Source organism: Oncorhynchus mykiss, chromosome 15 (genome assembly GCF_013265735.2).
Source record: "Oncorhynchus mykiss isolate Arlee chromosome 15, USDA_OmykA_1.1, whole genome shotgun sequence".
Classification (NCBI taxonomy): Eukaryota; Metazoa; Chordata; class Actinopteri; order Salmoniformes; family Salmonidae; genus Oncorhynchus; species Oncorhynchus mykiss.
Window position 1 is genome coordinate 18249906 of NC_048579.1, and position 21129 is coordinate 18271034.

Here is a 21129-nt window from a genome sequence, read left to right on the forward strand (position 1 = left end):
AATTATGACATAACATTGAAGGTTGTGCAAAGTAACAGGAATATTTAGACTAATGGATGCCACCCCTTAGATAAAATACGAAACGGTTCCGTATCTCACTGAAAGAATAAACGTCTTGTTTTTGAGATGATAGTTTCCGAATTCGACCATATTAATGACCTAAGGCTCGTATTTATGTGTGTTATTATGTCATAACTAAGTCTATGATTTGATAGAGCAGTCTGACTGAGTGGTGGTAGGCAGCAGCAGGCTCGTAAGCATTCATTCAAACAGCACTTTAGAGCGTTTTGCCAGCAGCTCTTCGTTGTGCGTCAAGCATTGCGCTGTTTATGACTTCAAACGTCACTCGCTCTGAGACTTGGAGTGGTTGTTCCCCTTGCTCTGCATAGGTAATGCTGCTTCAAGGGTGGCTGTTGTCGTTGTGTTCCTGGTTCGAGCCCAGGGAGGAGCGAGGATAGGGACGGAAGCTATACTGTTACACTGGCAATACTAAAGTGCCTATAAGAACATCCAATAGTCAAAGGTTAATGAAATACAAATGGTATAGAGAGAAATAGTCCTATAATTCCTATAATACCTACAACCTAAAACTTCTTACCTGGGAATATTGAAGACTCATGTTAAAAGGAACCACCAGCTTTCATATGTTCTCATGTTCTGAGCAAGGAACTTAAATGTTAGCTTTCTTACATGGCACATATTGTACTTTTACTTTCTTCTCCAACACTTTGTTTTTGCATTATTGAAACCAAATTGAACATGTTTCATTATTTATTTGAGGCTAAATTGATTTTATTGATGTATTATATTAAGTTAAAATAAATCTTCATTCAGGATTGTTGTAATTGTCATTATTACAACAACAAAAAAACAAAAAAAATAGTCATAATCGGTATCGGCCTTTTTTGGTCCTCCAATAATCGGTACTTGTATCAGCGTTGAAAAATCATAATCGGTCGACCTCTATTCCATAGTGACACTTTTCCTCTCTGTCTTCTGGTTTCAGTGTGTCAGGGGATCAGCAACAGGCTGACGCTGCTGGCGACTGTAGACGACCACTACAACAACCTTGTGAAGATGTACAGCAACTGTACCGTGGTCCTGGAGAACCTAGAGCTCACCTACATCCAGGACTACCACGACCTCTCCTTCCTCAAGGTGAGGAGATGGAGGGTTCGATTCCTATACATTGTTTGCAGTGGCTTCCTACCTATCCACCTTTCCTATGTCCTATAGTTCCTCGCCCTCTCTCTGATCTAAAATGACCCGAGAGAAAATAGTGTTGCAGCCATTTCATTACTTTTCTTGCCGTGGCTTCTAGCTCCTAGTTGAATGCACTGGCTGTAAGTAACTCTGGATAGGAGTCTGCTAAATGACTCAACGTCAATGTGAGTGTAATAGTCAGAATAAAGCTTTTCTATCCTTTATGACTTCACTACCACCAACTGAACAATGATTGTATTGCAAGGTTAACGTAGTCAAGAGTAGGTTGCATGACCACCAGACCAAACTCTGGCACGTTCCGCACTTCTATCCATTTCTATGTTCTCCCTCCAGTCCATTCAGGAGGTTGGAGGATACGTTCTGATCGCCCTCAATAAGGCAGCCAGCATCCCTCTCGAAAACCTGCGTCTTATCCGAGGACACTCCCTCTTCCTTGACAAGTATGCCCTGACTGTAACATCCAATTACGAGAAGAATCACTCCTCTGTGACCCTCAACTACACCCGGGGCCTGAGGGAGCTGAAGCTGAGTGGACTGACAGGTTAGTGGGTGACTGGGAGGTCCATTTCAGTGACTGTATCCTGGATTCTGTCCACACCTGAGTGGGTCAAATACATTATGTAATGTTATTTAAAGTACTTTGAAGTATTTGTGGTGCGCTTGATTTAGCTTGGGAGTTAGAATTTTTGGGTCTATGCCATTGGTTCCATTACACAGGCCAGACAACATATCTATGTGTCCTTCTATTTTGCACAGAGATTCTCAAGGGAGGTGTGAAAATTGCCCACAATCCTTTGCTGTGTAATGTGGAAACCATCCAGTGGTGGGACATGGTAAATAAGGCCATAAACCATAGTATGCACTTCAAACTGGAGAGCTATGGCCGTTACTGTAAGTATGCTAGATTCATTAACACTTAGTATAGTAATGAATCCTTCTCTGCTTTGTGTTCAGTGGAATCATTTTGGCGTTGTTGTTTTTCATTTGATTAACCAGCACAACTATTATGATTATTCCATATGACACAGCTTTCGGGTTTGTGATTTACAACCAAACTTGCATGGCCAGGTTTAACCATGTGTAACACCAGTATTCTATGAATGACATCATTCAGATGTTAAGCAGGGTTTTTCCTCACCTTACAGGTGACAAGTGTGATCCGGGATGCTACAATGGATCATGCTGGACCTCAGGACTGGAGAACTGTCAAACCTGTAAGGAGCCATTCTTCTCTCCCCGAAATTAGTAGTGATACAAAAACATCACGTGCTATTTCTCTTTCATGATATTGGTAGAAACTTTTGTTCATGTTGAAAGTATTTTGTTGGTTGCTCGTTTTCTCACACAGACCCTTGCACTTGGTGATGGGTGTGTTTTGCTGACTGGTCCTCTCTTTCCAACTCCCATCTCTCCTCAGTTACCAAGCTGACGTGTGCAGAGCAGTGCTCTGGAAGGTGTAGGGGTCCTAAACCCAGTGACTGCTGTAACGAACACTGTGCTGCAGGCTGCACCGGCCCTAGGCCTACAGAGTGTCTGGTGAGAGACTCTTCTGACTTCAATGAATTCATAACTTACAAAAGTTATAATCAGATAGGAAACACATTTAAAAAGACAACAGGCAGACCCACTCCTGGGCTGCTCCAGATATCGTTGCCGATATTGCACACTCATTGTGATCGTAGTCTTTCATTCTTGTATTCAAAGGCTTGTAGAGACTTCCAGGATGATGGCACATGTAAGGATGCCTGCCCCCCTACCATGCTCTACAATCCCAACACCCACCAGTTGGCTTCCAACCCTAACGCCAAGTACACGTTCGGGGCCACTTGTGTGAAGGACTGCCCACGTAAGGTCATCTACATTATCAAAGGGTTAATAAAGATGGGGTCTGCTCATAACTTTACTTAATGGCCAGACAAACATCTGTTCTACACCATACATGTATGTCTGGTAGAATTGGGAATTGTGCTCTATTTGTTTCTTTCATACAGTTGAAGTCAGAAGTTTACATACACTTAGGTTGGAGTCATTAAAACTCGTTTTTCAACCACTCCACAAATTTCTTGTTAACAAACTATAATTTTGGCAAGTCAGTTAGGATATCTACTTTGTGCATGACACAAGTAATTTTTTCAACAATTTTTTACAGACAGATTATTTCACTTATAATTCACTGTATCACAATTCCAGTGGGTTAGAAATTTACATACACTAAGTTTTCTGTGCCTTGAAACAGCTTGGAAAATTCCAGAAAATGATGTCATGGCTTTAGAAGCTTCTGATTGACTCAAATTATGTCAATTAGCCTATTGGAGGTGTAACTGTGGATGTATTTCAAGGCCTACCTTCACACTCAGTGTCTCTTTGCTTGACATCATGGGAAAATCAAAATAAATCAGCCAAGACCTCAGAAAAAAATAATTGTAGACGTCCACAAGTCTGGTTCTGTCACGACTTCCGCCGAAGTCGGCCCCTCTCCTTGCTCGGACGCGTTCGACGTCACCGGCCTTCTAGCCATGGCTGATCCACTTTTAATTTTCCTTTTGTTTTGTCTTTGTTTTACACACCTGGTTTCAATTCCCCAATTACATGTTCATTATTTAACCATCTGTTTTCCCCATGGTTTTTGTGCGTGTTTGTTTGTTGTTGAGTGGTCAGTAGTTCTGAGAGCTGGTGTGTTTCCCAGCATGGAATATATTGTTGGTTTACTGTCGAGTAAAGTTTTTACTCAGTTCTGTGTCCTGTGCCTGACTTCGTCCGACCCGTTACACACTGACTCTTGACAGGTTCATCCTTGGGAGCAATTTCCAAACGCTGAAGGTACCACGTTCATCTGTACAAACAATAATATGCAAGTATAAACACCATGGGACCACACAGCCGTCATACAGCTCAGGAAGGAGACGCGTTCTGCCTCCTAGAGATGAACGTACTTTGGTGCGAAAAGTGCAAATCAATCCCAGAACAACAGCAAAGAACCTTGTGAAGATGCTGGAGGAAACAGGTACAAAAGTATCTATATCCACAGTAAAACGAGTCCTATAATCAACATAACTTGAAAGGCCATTCAGCAAGGAAGAAGCCACTGCTCCAAAACCGCCATAAAAAAGCCAGACTACGGTTTGCAACTGCTCATGGGGACAAAGATTGTACTTTTTGGAGAAATGTCCTCTGGTCTAATGAAACAAAATTAGAACTGTTTGGCCATAATGACCATCATTATGTTTGGAGTAAAAAGGGGGAGGCTTGCAAGCAAGAGAAAACCATCCCAACCGTGAAGCACAGGGGTGGCAGTATCATGTTGTGGGGGTGCTTTGCTGCAGGAGGGACTGCTGCACTTCACAAAATAGATGGCATCATGAAAGAAAAACTATGTGGATATATTGAAGCAACATCTCAAGACATCAGTCAGGAAGTTAAAGCTTGGTCGCAAATGGGTCTTCCAAATGGACAATGACCCCAAGCATACTTCCAAAGTTGTGGCAAAATGGCTTAAGGACAACAAAGTCAAGGTATTGGAGTGGCCATCAGAAAGCCCTGACCTCAATCCTATAGAACATTTTTGGGCAGAACTGAAAAAGTGTGTGCGAGCAAGGAGGCCTACAAACCTGACTCAGTTACTCCAGCTCTGTCAGGAGGAATGGGCCAAAATTCACCCAACTTATTGTTGGAAGCATGCGGAAGGCTACCCAAACAGTTTGACCCAAGTTGAACAATTTAAAGCAATGCTACCAAATACTAATTGACTGTATGTAAACTTTTGACCCACTGGGAATGTGATGAAAGAAATAAAAGCTGAAATAAATCACTCCACTATTATTCTGACATTTCACATTCTTAAAATAAAGTGGTGATCCTAACTGACAGGGACAGGGAAATTTTACTAGGATTAATTGTCAGGAATTGTGAAGAACTGAGTTTAAATGTATTTGGCTAAGGTGCATGTAAACTTCCGACTTCAACCTTATCTATTGTTTCTTTCAGAATGTTTCACCTCAGTGAATACGCCCCCGCCGCTATACTTACATGGTGAAGAGACTTTTGCCTATAATTGTCTGGATTGGTGAAGGTGACCCCTGACCTGTGATTGGTTGTTTATTATAGATAATTATGTGGTGACGGACCACGGGGCGTGTGTCAGAACATGCAGCGGCAACACACACGAGGTGGAGGAGAATGGTGTCAGGAGGTGCAAGAAGTGTGACGGAATCTGTCCGAAAGGTAAAATATTGAAAATGTAACTCTTTGTCTGTGGTAGGCTAGTCAACATAAATGTACTTTATTTAAAAATTTGCTCGCTGTGTCATTTCTTAACCTCATAATGCTGCATTGGATCGTCAATGGTTTGAATGTTTTTGTGTTATTCTCATCTAGTTTGCGATGGACTTGGAATGGGGCTGCTTACTAAAGTGTTGTCAATCAACGCGTCTAACATTGATTCTTTCAAAAACTGCACCAAAATCAATGGAGCTGTTTCAATTATGCAGACATCTTTGGATGGGTAAGGATTAACAATCACATTGTACGGTGTCCATGGGCTGTCCTAATATGTACACCGTAACAGTGAAATACAATGCAATTTGCTCTGTGTTCATTCAAATTATTTTGAATAAACTTAAATGACTGTGTTTTGAACTACTGCCTCTGACATACAGTACCAGTCAACAGTTGACACACCACCTCATTCCAGGGTTTTTCTTTATTTTTACTATTTTCTACATTGTAGAATAATAGTGAAGACATCAAAGCTAGGAAATAACATATGGAATGATGTGTTAAACAAATCAAAATATATTTTAGATTCTTCAAAGTAGCCACCCCTTGCCTTGATGACAGCTTTGCACACTCTTGGCATTCTCTCAACCAACTTCATGAGGTAGTCACCTGGAATGCATTTAAATTAACAAGTGTGCCTTCTTAAATTAATTTGTGGAATTTATTTCCTTAATGCGTTTGAGCCAATTAGTTGTGTTGTGACAAGGTAAGGGTGGTATACAGAGGATAGCCCTGTTTGATAAAAGACCAAGTCCATATTATGTCAAGAACAGTTCAAATAAGCAAAGAGAAAGGACAGTCCATCATTACTTTAAGACATGAAGATCAGTCAATCCAGAACATTTCAAGAAGTGCAGTCACAAAAACCATCAAGCGCTATGTTGAAACTGGCTCTCATGAGGACCGCCACAGGAACGGAAGACCCCGAGTTACCTCTGCTGCAGAGGATGAGTTCATTAGAGTTACCAGACTCAGAAATTGCAGCCCAAATAAATGTTTCACAGAGTTTAAGTAACAGTCACATCTCAACATCAACTGTTCAGAGGAGACTGTGTGAAGCAGGCCTTCATGGTCAAATTGCTGCAAAGAAACCACTACTAAAGGACACCAATAAGTAGAAGAGACTTGCTTGGACCAAGAAACACAAGTAATGAGCATTAGACCGGTGGAAATCTGCCCTTTGGTCTGATGAGTCCAAATTAGAGATTTTTGGTTCCAACCACCGTGTCTTTGTGAGATGCAGAGTAGGTGAATGGATGATCTCTGCGTGTGTGGTTCCCACCGTGAAGCATGGAGGTGGTGGTGTGCGGGTGCTCTGCTGGTGACACTGTCCGTGATTTATTTAGAATTCAAGGCACACTTAACCAGCGCTGCTACCACAGCATTCTGCAGCGATACGCCATCCCATCTGGTTTGCGCTTAGTGGAACTAAGCCCATCTGTGTAGGGGCTATTTGACCAAGAAGGAGAGTGATGGAGTGCTGCATCAGATGACCTGGCCTCCACAATCACCCGACCTCAACCCAATTGAGATGGTTTGGGATGAGTTGGACTGCAGAGTGAAGGAAAATCAGCACACAAGTGCTCAGCATATGTGGAACTCCTTCAAGACTGTAGGAAAAGCATTCCACGTGAAGCTGGTTGAGAGAATGCCAAGAGTGTGCAAAGCTGCCAAGAGTGTGCAAAGCTGTCAAGGCAAAGGGTGACTACTTAAAACAATTTTTTGGTTACTACATGATTCCATGTGTGTTATTTCATAGTTTTGACGTCTTCAGTATTATTCTACAACGTTGAAAATAGTAAAAAAAATAAAGATAAACCCTTGAATGAGTAGGTGTTTCCAAAGTTTTGACTGTACTTTATGTACAGTGCATTTGTAAAGTATACAGACCCCTTTTTCCAGAAATACCGTATTTACATAAGTATTCAGACCCTTTGTTATGAGACTCAAAAAATTGAGCTCAGGTGCATCCGGGTTTCCATTGATCATCCTTGAGATGTTTCTACAACTTGATTGGAGTCCACCTGTGGCCCAGCCAGAGCCCGAACATCTCTGGAGAGACCTGAAAATAGCTGTGCAGCGATGCTCCCCATCCAACCTGACAGAGCTCTTAAGGCTAGGGACAGCATCCTGAATTTCCAGATGACTGGCGTGCCCAAAGTAAACTGCCTGTTACTCAGGCCCAGAAGCTAGGATATGCATATGCATTAGATAGAAAACACTCTAAAGTTTCTAAAACTGTTAAAATAATGTCCGTGAGTATAACAGAACTGATATGGCAGGCGAAAAACTGAGGTCACAGGCCTTTTCAATACTAGCCTATGGGATATACAAAGAAAAGGTGTCAGTCTTTAGAAAGGGTTTCAGGCTTGTTTCTTGAAAAATTAACAAGTGGTTGTAGGTTATCCAAGGTGTTCTCATCAGGACAGGGAGACTTTTGGCGCGCGTGAAGGAGGGCGCGATCTTCGTTATTTTCCTTTTCTATTGAACACCGTTCTTTCCGTCTGAAATATTATCGTTTATTTACATATTAGGGTGGCTGAGGATTGATTACAAATATTGTTTGACTTGTTTTGGATGAAGTTTACCGGTATCTTTTTGGATTCCTTTGTATGCATGTTGAAGGACTTTACCGAACAAAAGGAGCATTCATTGTGTAGCTGGAACCCTTGGGATTGCAAAGAGAAGAAGATCTTCAAAGGCAAGTGATTTATTTTATTACTATTTGTGATTTTTGTGAAGCCGGTGCTGGTTGAAAAAGTATTTTGATGTGGGGCGCTGTCCTCAGATAATCGCATGGTATGCTTTCGCCGTAAAGCCTTTTTGAAATCTGACTGGTTGGATTAACAAGAAGTTAAGCTTTTAAATGATGTAAGACACTTGTATGTTCATGAATGTTTAATATTACAATTTTGTCATTTGAATTTGGCGCACTCCAGCTTCACCGGATGTTATCCCTAAGAGGTTTTTAAGAGGATCTGCAGCGAAGAATGGGAGAAACTCCCCAAATACAGGTGTGGCAAGATTATAATGTCATAACCAAAAAGACTTGAGGCTGTAATCGCTGCATAAGCTGCTTCAACAAAGTACTGAAAAAAAGGGTAGGAATACTTATGTAAACGCAATATTTCCAGAATTTTTTTTCTACATTTGCAAAAAATCAAAACCTGTTTTTTGCTTCGTCATTATAGGGTATTTTGTGTAGATTGAGATTATTATTATAACTATTTTAGAATAAGGCTGTAACATAAAATGTGGAAAAGGTCAAGGGGGTCTGAATTCACTGTATAGACGTGTGTATAATATTCACTAGTGTTCGAAAGTTTGGGGTCACTTAATTGTCCTTGTTTTTGAAAGAAAAGCATTTTTTGGTCCATTAAAATAACAAATTGATCAGAAATACAGTGTAGACATTGTTAACGTTGTAAAATTACTATTGCAGCTGGAAACTTAAAAAATAATGGAATATCTACATAGGCGTACAGAATCCCATTATCAGCAACCATCACTCCTGTGTTCCAATGGCACATTGTGTTAGCTAATCTAAGTTAGGCAGAGTTCCTTTGTCCAGTGTCTGTTCTTTTGCCCATCTTTTCCTTTTATTGTCCAATCTGAGATATGTATTTTTCTTTGCAACTCTGCCTAGAAGGCTAGCACTCGCCTCTTCACTGTTGACATTGACTGGTGTTTTGCGGGTACTACTTAATGAAGATGCCAGTTGAGGACTTGAGGTGTCTGGTTCTCAAACTAGACACTAATGTACTTGTCCTCTTGCTCAGTTGTGCACCGGGGCCTCCCACTCCTCTTTCTATTCTGGTTAGAGACAGTTTGCGATGTTCTGTGAAGGGAGTAGTACGCAGCTTTGTACGAGATCTTCAGTTTCTTGGCAATTTCTCGCATGAAATAGACTTAATTTCTCAGAACGAGAATAGACTGACAAGTTTGGTTTTGTTTCTGGCCATTTTGAGCCTGTAATCAAACCCACAAATGCTGATGCTCCAGATACTCAACCAGTCTAAAGGACAGTTTTATTGCTTCCTATCAGCACAACAGTTTTCAGCTGTGCTAACAATTGCAAACAGGTTTTCTAATGATCAATTAGCCTTTTAAAATTATAAACTTGGATTAGCTAACACACCATGCCATTGGAACACAGGAGTGATGGTTGCTGATAATGGGCCTCTGTACACCTATGTAGATATTCCATAAAAAAATCAGCCGTTTCCAGCTACAATAGTCATTTACAACATTAACAATGTCTATACTGTATTTCTGATCAATTTGATGTTATTTTAAATGGACAAAATGGTTTTCTTTAAAAAACAAGGACATTTTTAAGTGACCCCGCACTTTTTTAACGGGAGTATGTGCCTTTGCAATTGCTTCTCTCAGTGATAGGTACACATCAACACCAAAAATGGACCCCGCCAAACTGGAATATTTCAAGACTGTGAAGGAAATTTCAGGTAGAACAGTTTTTTAACTTATGTTCAATTGTTTTGTAATTCATCCAAGGGTAACAAAAGCCAAGACGATGCTTGATTACATTTATATTTGTTATTTTCCTAAAGGGTTTTTGCTGATACAAGCTTGGCCCGAGCACCTCAACTCTCTCAGTCCATTTGAAAACCTAGAGATTATCAGAGGAAGGACCAAACAGTTGTAAGTGTATCTCTGTCCTACACTGCGGTGATGTTCAATATGTCTGCTTCAGAAGGTGCTGTATGATACCTCTGCTATTTGTCATACCTATGAAACTAGGTTTTTGAAAATTGTTTCAAATGGAGTTTTGGTTCATGATTGATAGCAAAAACTCAGTAGCCTAGAAGATAAAACGTGAGCTGGCTTGAGAGGTTCCCTGCTGTATATTTCATTGTTTAATGATATGTTTGGGCTAGCTAGAGTAGCAGTAAGCTAACCTAGTAAACTATCATGACCTTTTCTTTTCCCCTAGTGGTCAGGTGAGTTTCGCTGCCCTCAACTTGGCCCATCTGAAGTATCTAGGCCTCCGCTCCCTGCGAGAGATTAGCGATGGCAATGTTGTGGTGAAGAACAACCCCCAGCTCTGCTACACCAACGGAGACCACTGGAAGAGCCTGTTTAGATTGGGCAAACAGTCCTCAACAGTGGGCAACAACGTCAACATCAGCACCTGTGGTAAGCAAGGACAAGGATAAAGTATGAATTCTGATCAATGCCTTTATACAAACACTGCTTTTTGAGAAATGGTTACAATGGCCAAATGCTAATTCATCCCAGTTAGTAACTGTGTCAAAAACAGCTCTATTCCCATTGGTCACTGGTACTTGATTGGGTCCAAGCGATGAGGCAGTGACTCCACCTCCACCCTCTGGGTTCTATCGATTTTTAGCACTATTGCGTACACCTATCCTACAAAGGAGGCTACTGAGGGGAGGACGGCTCATAATAATGGCTGGAACAGAGCGAATGGAATTTGATACCATTCAGCTCCAGCCAATTAAGGTGCCACCAACCTCCTGTGCTACCCTATCCTTTCACATCTACCCTAGGGTCTATGGGGGGGGGGGGGGGGGGGGGGGGTTGTTTCTGGATGGGGCCTATAGTCTTCCTCTCTCTTCCCTACAGCCAAGCTAAACAGTACATGTGATGAGATGTGCACTGACGAGGGTTGCTGGGGGCCCGGCCCCACCATGTGTTTTACATGCCTGTATTACACCCGTAGGGGGCGCTGTGTACGGGCCTGTCACCTACTGGAGGGGTGAGCTAGCCCAGAGGCAAACTATTGATACTTCTCATATGTCAAATATATCTACTGTAGGCTTGTGCTGTGTTAATGTTTTAACAGTTTTCCCCTCGCCTCTTCAGGGTGCCACGAGAGTATGTACTGAATAACAGGTGTCTAGAATGTGACCCAGAGTGTATGGTGAATGGACCACAAAGCTGCTTTGGACCAGTACGCTACTTTCACTTCAAATCCATCTCAATTGTCTCATCTAAAATGATCTTGACATTCTGACGTGATATTGAGTTACATAACAAATTCAGAGAATTAGACTAATTCTGTGTGGCTTGGGAAATGTGGCATAGCCAGTGGTTTTACTCAAGACAAGTGATTATTTCAGTGAAGATCAACAATTCTGGAAACCTCTGACCCTCCTCTTTCGCCCTCTGAAGGGCCCTGACAAATGTTTGGCGTGCGCTCACGTCAAAGATGGCCCCCACTGTGTATATCAGTGCCCACACGGCGTTCTCGGGGACGGGGATAGGCACATCTGGAAATACACCGACAAGAAGCGAGAATGTCAGCTGTGCCATGAGAACTGCACCCAGGGGTAAGGCATAGGTTACCCATCTATTACCCATCTATTTCTAACTCTTTGTTGTAAAGCCAATGTCAGCCTATTTTGAATGAATGTCTGTTGATAGACCATGAACATTTTACCATGGTCAAGACTGTGTGAAGTAGTCTCCTGACCATAGTATCCCCTTCTTCCTGTCTGCAGATGCTCTGGACCTGGACTGAGTGGCTGCAGCACCAGAGGGTGAGTGAGGATCATCTTGGTTCCAGATCTGTTTGTGCTGTTTAACATGACAAAGACTATAGTAGTTATTTCTTTAACTAGGCAAGTCAGTGAAGAACAAAGTATTATTTACAATGACGGCCTACCAAAGGGCAAAAGCCCTCCTGCAGAGACAGAGGATGGGATATATGACACACACACACACCATGACAAGAGACAACACTACATAAAGACCTAAGACCTATATAGCAAGGCAACAACACAACATGGTAGCAGCACAAAACATGGTACAAACATTAATGGGCACAGACAACAGCACAAAGGGCAAGAAGGTAAAGACAACAATACATCACGCAAAGCAGCCACAAATGTCCATTAGTCTATGAAGTGAAGAGATTGAGATGAAACTGTCCAGTTTGATTGTTTGTTGCAGCTCATTCCAGTCACTAGCTGCAGCGAACTGAAAAGATGAGCGACCCAGGGATGTGTGTGCTTTGGGGACCCTTTAACAGAATGTGACTGGCAGAACGGGTGTTATATGTGGAGGATGAGGGCTGCAGTAGATACAGTTGAAGTCGGAAGTTTACATACACCTTAGCCAAATACATTTAAACTCAGTTTCACAATTCCTGACATTTAATCCTATTAAAAATTCCCTTTTAGGTCAGTTAGGAACACCCACTGTATTTTAAGAATGTGAAATGTCAGAATAATAGGAGTGATTTATTTCAGCTTTTATTTCTTTCATCACATTCCCAGTGGGTCAGAAGTTTACATGCACTCAATTAGTATTTGGTAGCATTGCTTTTAAATTGTTTAACTTGGGTCAAATGTTTTGGGTAGCCTTCCACAAGCTTCCCACAATAAGTTGGGTGAATTTTGGCCCATTCCTCCTGACAGAGCTGGTGTAACTGAGTCAGGTTTGTAGGCCTTCTTGCTCGCACAAGCTTTATCAGATCTGCCCACAATTTTCTATAGGATTGAGGTCAGGGCTTTGTGATGGCCACTCCAAAACCTTGACTTTGTTGTCCTTAAGCCATTTTGCCACAACTTTGGAAGTATGCATGTGGTCATTGTCCATTTGGAAGACCCATTTGCGACCAAGCTTGAACTTTCTGACTAATGTCTTCAGATGTTGCTACAATATATCCACATCATTTTCCTTTCTCATGATGCCATCTATTTTGTGAAGTGCACCAGTCCCTCCTGCAGCAAAGCACCCCCACAACATGATGCTGCCACCCCTGTGCTTCACGGTTGGGATGGTGTTCTTCGGCTTGCAAGCCTCCCGCTTTTCCCTCCAAACATAACGATGGTCATTATGGCCAAACAGTTCTGTTTGTTTCATCAGACCAGAGAACATTTCTCCAAAAAGTACAATATTTGTCCCCATGTGCAGTTGCAAACCGTAGCCTAGCTTTTTTATGGCGGTTTTGGAGCAGTGGCTTCTTCCTTGCTGAGCGGACTTTCAGGTTATGTCGATATAGGACTTGTTTTACTGTGGATATAGATAATTTTGTACCCATTTCCTCCAGCAGCATCTTCACAAGCTCCTTTTCTGTTGTTCTGGGATTTATTTGCACTTTTTGCACCAAAGTACGTTCATCTCTAGGAGACAGAACGCGTCTCCTTCCTGAGCTGTATGACGGCTGCGTGGTCCCATGGTATTTATGCTTGCATACTATTGTCTGTACAGATGAACGTTGTACAAGGGTTTTGAAATTGCCCCCAAGGATGAACCAGACTTGTGGAGGTCTACAATTTTTTCTTCTGAGGTCTTGGCTGATTTCCTTTGCTTTTCCATGATGTCAAGCAAAGAGGCACCGAGTTTGAAGGTAGGCCTTGAAATACATCCACAGGTACACCTCCAATTGACTCAAATTATATCAATTAGCCTATCAGAAGCTTCTAAAGCCATGACATCGTTTTCTGGAATTTTCCAAGCTGTTTAAAGGCACAGTCAACTCCGTGTATGTAAACTTCTGACCCACTGGAATTGTGATACAGTGAATTATAAGTGAAATAATCTGCCTGTAAACAATTGTTGGAAAAATTACTTGTGTCATGCACAAAGTAGATGTCCTAACCGACTTGCCAAAACTATAGTTTGTTAACAAGAAATTTGCGGAGTGGTTGAAAAACGCATCTTAATGACTCCAACCTAAGTGTATATAAACTTCCGACTTCAGCTGTATCTCAGCGAGGGGGGAGTGAGGCCTAAGAGGGTTTTATATAGATAAATATCAACCAGTGGGTCTTGCGACGGGTATACAGAGATGACCATTTTACAGAGGAGTATAGAGTGCAGTGATGTGTCCTATAAGGAGCATTGGTGGCAAATCTGATGGCCGAATGGTAAAGAACATCTAACCGCTCCAGAGCACCTTTACCTGCCGATCTATAAATTATGTCTCCGTAATCTAGCATGGTCATCTGAATCAGGGTTAGTTTGACAGCTGGGGTGAAAGAGGAGCGATTACAATCAAGGGAACCAAGTCTAGATTTAACTTTAGCCTGCAGCTTTGATATGTTCTGAGAGAAGGACAGTGTACCGTCTAGCTATTCTCCCAAGTACTTGTATGAGGTGACTACCTTAAGCTCTAAACCCTCAGATGTAGTAATCATACTTGTGGGGAGAGGGGCATTCTTAGCAAGACCGCACAAATGGATCTGGTATCAGACTAACATGAAACTGTATCATGGTGAAAGTAGTACTGATCAAGTAAATTAAGAGAAGTTATCTTGGGTGATTTTCCCCAAAAAATATATATAGTTTACAGTATATAACCATTTAGTCCCGTATAGGCAATAGATGAAAGATCAATCAAATGTATTTAAAGCCCTTTTTACATTAGCAGTTGTTACAAAGTGTTTGATCTTAGATTATCTTAGTGGTATTAAGAATCTATCAGGAAACTCACCCCTGTGTTGTTGCTACTCTCCCAGTGGTCACGTTGCGTCGGTGGTGGTGGCCAGAGTGGTGGGAGGCCTCCTAGTGTTTGTGGTCCTCGCCCTGGGTGTTTTTGTGCTGCTCCGCAGACGCCACCTCGTCAGGAAGAGGACACTGCGCCGTCTGCTGCAGGAGAGAGAGGTAACAGACACAGGAAGGACACAAACTGTATATTTGGACATGCATTAGACATGCGCATATAGGCTGCGTTCACAGTCACACATGCAGCCCAATTATGATCTTTTTTCCACTAATAATTTTTTGGACCAATCACATCAGTTATTTTTCAGAGCTGTATTTGATTGGTCAAAAGACCAATTAGTCAGCTGTGCCACCAGAGACTCTGGGTTCGCGCCCAGGCTCTGTCGTAACCGGCCGCGACCGTGGGGCAACGCACAATTGGCCTAGCGTCGTCCTGGTTAGGGAGGGTTTGGCCGGTAGGGAAATCCTTGTCTCATCGCGCACCAGCGACTCCTGTGGCGGGCCGGGCGCAGTGCGCGCTAACCAAGGTTGCCAGGTGCACGGTGTTTCCTCCGACACATTGGTGCGGCTGTCTTCCGGGTTGGATGGCGCTGTGTTAAGAAGCAGTGCGGCTTGGTTGGGTTGTGTATCGGAGGACGCATACTTTCAACCTTCGTCTCTCCCGAGCCCGTATGGGAGTTGTAGCGATGAGACAAGATAGTAGCTACTAAACAATTGGATACCACGAAATTGGGGAGAAAAAGGGGTAAAATTAAAAAAAACTAACAAGAAAATACCAATTAGTGACAAAAAGATCAGAATTGTAAAAGTAGGCTACAAAAAAGATTAAAATAATTCCAATCCTGATTAAAATGCAACAGCGGTTTAGTGTATTGAACAGCTGGCTTTAGGACCATGCAGTGCATCCCTCAGAGAGCAGAGATGTTGTCAGACAGTTTGCTTTGCCGGTCAGCGGTTTAGGCAGTACCTGGATTGCTTTGAGTTTTATGCCGGCATTTGAGCGCAGCCTTGTAAGCCTCGCAGCCAGCTGTTCTATGCATCAGTCACTTTCACATTGATGTCGGCATAGACGGCGCGTTAAATAGGCTAGGGGAAGTAAATAGAATTTGCCAAAATTAGCTACATAACTACTCGTGCCTATACAGAAATAAAATCATTCAAAATAATACACCAGAGATGGTTATTTAAATCAAATGTATTTATAAAGCCCTTCTTACATCAGCTGATATCTCAAAGTGCTGTACAGAAACCCAGCCTAAAACCTCAAACAGCAACGAATGTAGGTGTAGAAACACGGTGGCTAGGAAAAACTCCCTAAAAAGTTCAGAACCTAGGAAGAAACCTAGAGAGGAACCAGGCTATGAGGGGTGGCCAGTCCTCTTCTGGCTGTGCTGGGTGGAGATTATAACAGAACATGGCCAAGATGTTCAAATGTTCATAGATGACCAGCAGGGTCAAATAATAATAATCACAGTGGTTGTCGAGGGTGCAACAGGTCAGCACCTCAGGAGTAAATGTCAGTTGGCTTTTCATAGCCGATCATTTAGAGTATCTCTACCGCTCCTGCTGTCTCTAGAGTTGAAAACAGCAGGTCTGGGACAGGTAGCATGTCCGGTGAACAGGTCAGGGTTCCATAGCCGTAGGCAGAACAGTTGAAACTGGAGCAGCAGCACGGCCAGGTGGGCTAGGGACAGCAAGGTGTCATCAGGCCAGGTAGTCCTGAGGCATGGTCCTAGTGCTCAGGTCCTCCGAGAGATTTAGCATCTTTTAAAAATGAGCTGTGGTTTGTTTTAAGTGCGCAGTTTGGTCAGCGCGCGCTGACTACGCAATCTACTCAACACATTAGGAATAGTAGCCTATTTTACATTAGTCTATAGATGCATGCAATCCTTTAATATAAAGGTGCAATTTTATGGTATATCGCTTCCCAAAACTTGAAACTCTGTGCTGCAGATGGATGTCGGCATTAGATATCGGCCTTGTGACTCGATAGTCTGTATTATGTATTTATTTCACGTTAAACTGCAAGTGTATTTGAGGTTGAGTAGAGGTTGACTTTGTATATGCCGTTCCACAGAACTTTAAACTTAATATTGAGGTGATAATTCATGGCTGGGGTCATTTTTGTTTTTGCTCTAATCCAAATAGCATTTTAGAGTTTTTTAATTGTGTAGAAATGCAGTAAATTAGCTTCAATTTACCCACTTTCCCATACCCTAGGTTTAACTGAACTGATGCCACTGGTGTAAACGCAGCCATACAAACTCAATCACAGACATGACACGCTCATGTACAACATTCAACCACAGGGGCCAACATGTTAACAACACTTTTACAGGGATGAATGACACACTGGAGGTAGATAAGACACTTTGCTTTGTTGTTGCTCCCATAGTTGGTTGAACCCCTGACCCCAAGTGGAGAGGCACCCAACCAGGCCCTGCTCCGCATTCTGAAGGAGACTGAGTTTAAGAAGATCAAAGTGTTGGGATCAGGGGCCTTTGGAACTGTCTTTAAGGTAAGCAAAGTGATCAGTGCTTTTTTAATGGAGGTGGTTCAGACAGTGAATGAGTAACATTCCATGAGACCTGAGAAACAGTCTTGTGGCAGGACACCGGGGTCTGAATCCAGTCGATCACACTCATCATTAGTGATCAAACTGATTTTATAAAATGTGTTCCTCGTCCAGGAATAGAGTTGTGTGTCCATTAGTTTGTAAAAGGTGACATAAACGTGTTCTCTCCCCAGGGCATGTGGATTCCTGAGGGAGAAAACGTGAAGATCCCTGTTGCCATTAAGGTGTTGAGAGAGGCCACTTCACCAAAAGCCAACAAGGAGATTCTAGACGTGAGCAAACTGTTTGTATAGATGTTTCTAAATGCAGCCCAGGCGTTCTTGCAGTCTGGCTTATCAGCATGTTTTTACATTTACGTCACTTAGCAGACACTCTTATCCACAGAGACTTACAACAGCAATTAGGGTTAAGTGCCTTGCTCAAGGGCACATTGACAGAGCTTTGTCGGCTTGGAGATTCGAACCAGCAACCTTTCGGTTATTGGCCCAACAATCTTAACTGCTAGGCTACCTGCCACCCAGCAACCTTCCAGCAGATTGCCATATCCTTCATGTGTTTTCTGAGATGTTAGACACTTCTCCAGTCATTGTGAGATCTGAAAAGATGACCTGAAACATCCTCCATCTTTTCTGTCTACAGGAGGCCTATGTCATGGCTAGCGTGGAGCACCCCCATGTGTGTCGTCTACTGGGCATCTGCCTGACATCCACGGTGCAGCTCATCACCCAGATCATGCCCTACGGCTGTCTGCTGGACTATGTCAAGGAGAACAAGGACAACATCGGCTCCCAGTGCCTGCTTAACTGGTGTGTGCAAATCGCCAAGGTGAGCAAACAGGAAATGACTTTGCTGTGTTACATTGGTGCTTTGTCTTATTTCGTAAATAAGTATGCCATACTCATACTCACCAGCAAGCCTGTCAAAGAAGTTCTTTGTCAGTCAATCTCGATCTGACTAACGTGACAAGTCTCAAATAGAACCATGCCAGCTGCTATAACAACTGTATAACCAGATACGTCTGCAATATGTAGACGAACAGTGATTGATTATAACAAACGGGAACAAGCTTTGCTTTCTTCAACACTCACTCTGCTCTCGCAGTATTTCAGGTGTGATTAGGAATGGCTCTTTGACGGACTGATGTATTCACTTAACTTCTTTTTTACCCCTTTGAACCCCGTCCCCCCACGCACATCCCCCAAAACCCCTGGCCTGAGTGGAGCTCTCTTCCCAGCCTTGGTTGTGACCTTGCCTCTGGTTATTCTTCAGTCTATTTGTACAGTAAGCCTGCTGAGGGCTAATTATTGAATACACAGAGGTCTATCTGTTCACGGCTTGTCTTGCTGTCTCAAAGAGCAACATTGTCTCATTGATTTTATGGAGATATGGATCAAAGCAGGGAGGGGCTGTAGCTATAAAGATACTAATAATTATGTGTTTTATAGAGAACGGTGAATTAGGCGTCTGAAGCGGTTAAGTCCCACTCAAAGTAGCCCTCTATGGAAGGTTAAGTATTGGGAGGTTACATTAAAGTGCCTGGTGAAAGGGACCGTGTTCGTGTCAACATTAGTACAAATGCTTACCTCTGGATAAACCAATGTCAAATTGTAGTGATAGACTCTTTTTCTCATTATAAAGTGCTTTACATTGTAAGGGGGTCCTCATCTCATCCACTACCAATGTATATGTACAGTGTCCATATCAGGACAGCTTCTGAGTCACAAGGAGTCTGACGTCCATATGTCTTTTGGATGTTGTCTGCAGGGTATGAACTACCTGGAGGAGCATCACCTGGTGCACCGTGACCTGGCGGCCAGGAACGTTCTGGTGAAGACTCCTCACCACCTCAAGATCACCGATTTTGGACTGGCCAAGCTGCTCACCGCAGACGAGAAGGAGTACCACGCAGATGGGGGCAAGGTTGGAGCAACTAACATCACTGCCGTAGTCACATTTAGTGTTTTTATACAAACAGTCATGCAAATCATAGAAAATTTGGGAATTTCTCTCACAATGAATGAACCCTGAACACAATTAACTTCCGATAAAGAATTGTTACAGGATGGGCAATGGACTTGGCTGACCAATAATCCTCCCTCCTACTGTAGGTGCCCATAAAGTGGATGGCACTGGAGTCCATCCTTCACTGGACCTATACACATCAGAGCGATGTGTGGAGCTACGGTAAGTCCAACTGGACAAACAGTACAACAAATATTTGTGGAAATAGTCCAACTGAAATTCTGAACAACTACAGCTTCTGAAAGTGTCTACCTCTTTGTTCTACTGTTGGTGTTTCTGTAATGACATGCAGGTGTGACAGTGTGGGAGCTGATGACGTTTGGGTCCAAGCCCTACGATGGCATCCCGGCCATTGAGATAGCTGGAGTCCTGGAGAAAGGAGAGCGCCTGCCCCAGCCCCCCATCTGTACCATAGATGTCTACATGATCATGGTCAAATGTGAGTCATGTGCAGCATAGATATGTAAAGGGGATACCTAGTTATTTGCACAATTTAACGCATTCAACCGAAGTGTGTACACATGTTTGTTTACACAATCAAGGGGTTTTATGTCTTACCTACCTTCAGGCTGGATGATCGATGCAGAGAGCAGACCACGGTTCAGGGAGCTCATCTCAGAGTTCTCCAAAATGGCCCGGGATCCATCTCGGTATCTGGTCATTCAGGTAATTTAAAAATACTTTACTCCCTCAGAATTAGATATTCTATTAGATGGTTGCATCAACTCTTATTTCTTTGATGGGACATTCCAGGAAAGGTGTCTATCACAAAATAAATGTTTAATCCTAATGGGATTTTATCTAAAAATGAAATATTTACCCATATTGTAGTTAGGTCCTCCCTGGGTGCACGTTTTTGTTTTTGCCCTAGCACTACACAGCTAATTCAAATCATTTAAGCTTGATGATACATTGGTTATTTGAATCAGCTGTGTAGTGCTAGGGAAAAAAACAAAACTTGCACCCGGCAGGACCGAGTTTGGGAAACTCTGCAATAGACAATAAAAAGTATTGAAAGTTATGATGGTATGTTTACTTAATTTGCTGATGAGAGCCATTTATGACCGAAGTGTCATGTTTAAACTTAAGAAAGAATAAAACACCAAGCTTTTAATCTAATTTACTCTAAATGTACATTTCAGGGGGATGATCGCATGTACCTGCCCAGTCCCACGGAACCTATGTTCTACCGTAGCCTGATCAGTACATCAGAGAACATGGAGGATGCTGAGGAGTATCTTCACCCCTATAAGGATCTCTCCACCAGACAGACCACCCAGCACCACAACTCTAGGGTAAGCGCACGCGCACACACACACACGCGCGCGCACGAACGCACAAACAAACATATGCACACACACATCTGATGTTTGACGTCTCAATCGTCTCAACACAGAATGGCCATCCAATGAGAGAGAACAGTGTGATCCTTCGCTACATCACAGATCCCACCCACGGTGGTTCTCTAGAGAAGGACATCACAGACCCCACCCACGGTGGTTCTCTAGAGAAAGATTTCCCAGCTCTTCCAGGTACAGTACAAACGTTATCTATGATGAGTTATTCAATTAACGTTCAACACATATGCATTGAGGGCG

The 21129-nt window shown here is 42.7% G+C and overlaps 1 protein-coding gene across 2 annotated transcripts in view; it reads left to right on the top strand.

The window, feature by feature from the left end:
• LOC110489727 (melanoma receptor tyrosine-protein kinase) overlaps positions 1-21129 on the top strand; it is a 47766-nt gene that overhangs the window by 22077 nt on the left and 4560 nt on the right. For both annotated transcript variants that reach the window (XM_021562519.2, XM_036943918.1), the window contains exons 2-26: positions 1007-1158; positions 1558-1765; positions 1981-2115; positions 2370-2438; positions 2642-2760; positions 2929-3070; positions 5329-5445; positions 5599-5725; positions 9892-9965; positions 10071-10161; positions 10454-10656; positions 11107-11239; positions 11347-11434; positions 11656-11813; positions 11985-12023; positions 14949-15093; positions 17330-17452; positions 17683-17781; positions 18149-18334; positions 19274-19429; positions 19618-19693; positions 19824-19970; positions 20100-20197; positions 20674-20826; positions 20928-21063. In XM_021562519.2, the coding sequence (XP_021418194.1) occupies positions 1007-1158; positions 1558-1765; positions 1981-2115; positions 2370-2438; positions 2642-2760; positions 2929-3070; positions 5329-5445; positions 5599-5725; positions 9892-9965; positions 10071-10161; positions 10454-10656; positions 11107-11239; positions 11347-11434; positions 11656-11813; positions 11985-12023; positions 14949-15093; positions 17330-17452; positions 17683-17781; positions 18149-18334; positions 19274-19429; positions 19618-19693; positions 19824-19970; positions 20100-20197; positions 20674-20826; positions 20928-21063 (3174 nt within the window). The remainder of the gene's footprint in view (positions 1-1006; positions 1159-1557; positions 1766-1980; positions 2116-2369; positions 2439-2641; positions 2761-2928; positions 3071-5328; positions 5446-5598; positions 5726-9891; positions 9966-10070; positions 10162-10453; positions 10657-11106; positions 11240-11346; positions 11435-11655; positions 11814-11984; positions 12024-14948; positions 15094-17329; positions 17453-17682; positions 17782-18148; positions 18335-19273; positions 19430-19617; positions 19694-19823; positions 19971-20099; positions 20198-20673; positions 20827-20927; positions 21064-21129) is intronic.